General features: G+C 38.5%; 1 protein-coding gene across 1 annotated transcript; it reads right to left on the bottom strand.

Moving 5' to 3' along the window:
* Positions 1 to 2496: 2496 nt before the first annotated feature.
* On the bottom strand, positions 2497 to 4035 carry LOC145981730 (ionotropic receptor 21a-like). The gene has a single exon (XM_083115138.1). It carries the CDS (start codon positions 4033 to 4035, stop codon positions 2497 to 2499), a length of 1539 nt encoding a protein of 512 aa, XP_082971264.1.
* Positions 4036 to 4567: the final 532 nt, after the last annotated feature.

The raw sequence follows: 4567 nt of genomic DNA, 5'->3' as shown, positions 1-4567 counted from the left end.
GAATAACAATGTTACATACTGTATATATTTAAGCCTAATAATAATAAAATATATGTGCAGAACTCTCAGCTCTCCTGTTTTGTTTCACTATTTCTTCATTACTACTATTTATACTGTACATAATGATGTACATTTTCCAGAACGTTGTACATGAAGTAACATATCTTCACTTCATCACTATTTACAATAAACTATGTATGTACAATTATGTACGCCTCGTAAAGCACGATTTCTTTATGATTACACTATTCACTTTGTACCTTTCCCTCCCTTAAATTGGAAAGCTTACAAATGAACTACAAAGTCGCGAATAACAGAACCATAGTCTAATTTTTGTTGCACAGAAACAATCGTCAGTTGCCATTTAAGACGTGACGAAAGTTCAACCCATTTCCAGTGATATTGTAAATGATTCGTAGATCTTTCATGTCCATTAAGGTACACATACAAGTGTATACATTGTAGCAATCAGTTGTGAGTGAGAATTTATTATTAAAGAACAACTTACAGAAGCAGAAGACACATTTTTTTCCATTAAATAAACCAGCCACGTTCCATCAACGTGTTCTCCATTACTTAATTCGCGAATGAAATGTGCAGGTGAAAATTTCCTACCATTAGGACGTAGTCCACCTACAAGAAGTAGATTACACGTTTTTGCTCTGCAAGCTTAAGATACTTGACGTTTACGTAATAATTATGGACTTGATATTCTGTTGCTTGCTTTAATGGTTTATGGACGAGCATAAGCCAAGACCATCTTGGAGATTCAGGCCGCAGCGCTCAGTCGTGACGTCATCACCTGGAGGCGATCGACTTAACGCTGTAAACCCCCTTGTCATAGGATGGCAATTTTTTATCGTGGCGAATTAACGTGTCTATTTATTTTTCGGAAGGCCTGGACTCTCAGACGAAGTTTAATTTTGACATTTACTCTCCCAGTGAATAAAATTAGAAGAAAAATAAGAACTTTGAATAGCCGGCTTTTGTGGCGGAGTGATTAACACAGCGCGCTACGATGCCAGAGGTGCTGTGTTCGAATCAAGGCCTGGGCATGGGTGTTCTTTGTGAGTGTCCGTTCTTCAATTTTATCATATCATCACTCATCCTCATCTTTGCGATTAGCCAAAAGTGTCAGAAAAGCGAAGTCAAATAAACCAAATCAATTAATCAAGAATATTGAATATTTACACCAACGTTTTCATTCAGGAAGTCACTTGGAGGTCTCCAGTCATGGACGTCCGGAAGGGAGGGAGGCAAGGGGGAGCCACCCCCCATGGAAAATGAACGTTCATGTAAAAAATATATACTTCACACATAATTTCTCATCCTTGTATCATTTTCAAAACAACAAGATTCACTGCTTGGAACGGCACAGCAGTGCTTACTGATCGTTGCCCCCTTTTGTAGGACTTTCAATTATTTCTGTACCAAAGTTGTATCGCTTGAGAATAAAAACACCATCATTTTTTTTTACCACAGGCATGCTTGTCGGAACACAACATTTTTTTTTCATTTGGTTGACCCCACCGATAGAAAAGTCCTGAGTGAGCCTTTGGTTGATATTGGTAAAACGTCTATTTATGTCTGTTAAGACAATATTTGAACACCTACCTCCGAGGTGGAGTGGATAGCACAGAGCGCTACGACGCCAAGGATCCATGGTTCGAATCCCTGTCTGGGCATGAGTGTTCTTTGCGAGTGTCCCTTCATCAATTTCATCATATGATCGCTTCCTCGTTTATTAGAGTTCACACGTGTTACGTCACATAGTGAATATACTTTTCCGCATTTACTACCTTAAAAACAAATTTGAAAGTTCAAATGCAATGTGTTAGCTTTGCAATGATACAAAATCTGAGTTTTTAACTAACTTCTTAAACCCGAAGGTTTTTGGTTGCAGCAACACAAGCCTTCCATCTGTCTCTATCCTGGGCAAGATCAATTCAATCTTTTCCATTCTTACATATTTACTTTAGGTCCATGTCGTATACCGACCAAAGATGTACGCCAGACCTGATCTGTGTCATCGGTGTGCGCCGAACCTTATTACTACAGAGTCATCTAACGTTATTCTATGCTGCTACTAATCTGTGCTGCTACTTCGCATCGTCGTTCGCGACAAAGAAAGGACGTGGAGTGTCTGTATAATGATATAAGTTGTTTATGCATATCATGTTGATGAGTTTGTGAATTACACAATTTTGCTTGTGACTTAAATCTGGTCGTATTCTTTCCTCTGCACTCCGGCATACTGAAGAAAATGCACTTGACAATCCATCTCAACATTATCCCTCCATCTTCGTCTTGGCCTTCTCACTATCAGGTTTCCAACAAGAATCCTGTAAACTCTTTACTCCTGTCCCATTGGTACCACATGGCCTGTCCACCTAAGTCTTCTTGATTTAATTATTCTAATAATATCTGGACCTGAGTATCACAGCAATTAAGCAATCTTTTGTACCATAACTTCTTTTCTTTCTCTGTAACATTTCCTTACAGTACGATTTCAACAAAGAATGCTATAACACTCATTGCCCAACCTGTCACAAGCAGTGCAAACGGTCCCAACATATGCTTCAAACTTAGCTTAGTTGCACTTTTATACACGTACGAGAGCATGTGATATGTGTAATCATGAATCCACTTTGTTGTCAATCCTGATGAGTGGATTCTGAGAATCAGAGTATCAAATCTGGGTAAGATAATAGAGTTCTTGGGAAACATTATAACGGATTGTGTGCTGAATATCACTTCCATTGTTCCGTGAATCAAAGGTTCACCATCCGAGTTCCTGTACTTATTCATGACGTGCCTCAAAGCTGTCTCGTCGATTATAGAAGCAAAAGGTTTACCAGCGATAGTTTCATTAATTTTCTGGTCTATATCTGATGTAACCACCCAGTTAGTAAAAAATGCCCAAGAAATGGGATCGTTATTGTTTCGGAAGGAGTTTCTTTCAATTTCAGGACCTCCGAAGGGTATACCTGACTCAAGTAACTGCTTCATAGTGTCTATGTCATGTTCGTAGACAGGAATGGTGAGGAATCGAAAGAATGAACTCTGGTAAGCCGTGCAAATGACAAGGGAGTAGAAGCACCAGGATATAAACAGATTTTTTGTCGGCGTGTGCTTTGGTAGTTTCGGCACCGAGATACCCAAGAATGATGATAGAATATGTAGAAATGTGAACCCTTTCAATGATTCATTTCTAAACAAGAAAATATTCTTCATTCCCAGGACGCAGAGGTAAATTATGACCAACGTGCCACACACCAGAAGCCACAAGTACTTGTCAAACGGAAGAACAATACTCAACCATTGTGGTAATCTCTTTGCTTTAGGAACTGCAAACACTACCCGTTGGGATGCAACCGAAGTGCTTAGTCGCGTCGAAACATATCGGTTGGGAGTTGGTGTTAAGTCACTCACGCCCATATCAGCTCTTCCATGTATGATGTCGCCTTGAATTCCAACGTATGTTCCATTTTCAAGTTGGTAACCCCATTTCATGCCGTCGAATGGCACGTGAACGTTCAATGAAAAGTTCATCTTTCCTGCCACAGTCTTTATGACTTCACCTTCTATTCCACCCAGTTCCAGAGTGCCATCCGTGCCAGGCTGGACTGTTGTAAACGGTAAATAATCCAGGGAACTGATTTCGACAGGGCATCCGTTCAAACTTAACTGATCCTTGGACAGTAATGCAACACTTGGTGCTAGTGCGTTGGTGGCACATTCCGCTACAAGAAACTGTTCGGTCTTGTGACAGTTCAGAGTCGTGAAGTGAGCAACAGAATATATTGAAGATGTATCTTCACAGATAACAGCAATGGTGATATTAATAGCTCTCAGTTCAGAGTAATTATGCAACAATGATGTTACATTTCTTTCATTGAACACACAAAAGAGAAACACAAGTAATATGCGAGAATCGACTCTTACATGGCGAAAGACTTTCCCAAACAACTGAAGATCTTTTAAACTACTTGATACTATAAGCACATTTCCATAACTGCTAATGCTTGGAAACATTGTGAATGTTTCTACAGGAGTATAATTTGAAAGTGCAGTAATGATTTCTTTTATCTGACTGAAAGCTCTATTGTGTATAATTATGAAATGATTTTCATTAAATATTGCAGACACCAATTCAGTGATACATTTCAAACTTGTGATGGATTGTGATTCTTCATCGAACAGTGTTAACAACATTTCTTTATCATCCACTGCCATAGTTGTTATAAAACCAACCATACAAATCAAAATTCCATATTTTCCCATGACGGTCTCCTACAAGGAAAAATAAAAACTATTATTATGTCTACCTACTATAATGTAACATTTGTTTTAAAGTTTTACGACTATAATATGAAGAGCTCGGGTGTAAAACATTGTAAGTGACATTTTGGTAATTTTTGAATTATAAAGGAAAATGTGCCATCCTTCAATTTTCGAGTGAAATTGTCATGTCAAGCAATTTGCATTGAACTCGGTGAAGCCTTGTGAAATTGGTAAACACAACACCAAAACAATTTATTTACAGTATAGCTTGTAATGACCTTTT

Source organism: Lepisma saccharinum, chromosome 30, assembly GCF_977018435.1.
Source record: "Lepisma saccharinum chromosome 30, izLepSacc3.1, whole genome shotgun sequence".
Taxonomy (NCBI): domain Eukaryota; kingdom Metazoa; phylum Arthropoda; class Insecta; order Zygentoma; family Lepismatidae; genus Lepisma; species Lepisma saccharinum.
The sequence above is the reverse complement of the archived record's forward strand: the minus strand, read 5'-3'. Positions and strand labels throughout refer to the sequence as shown.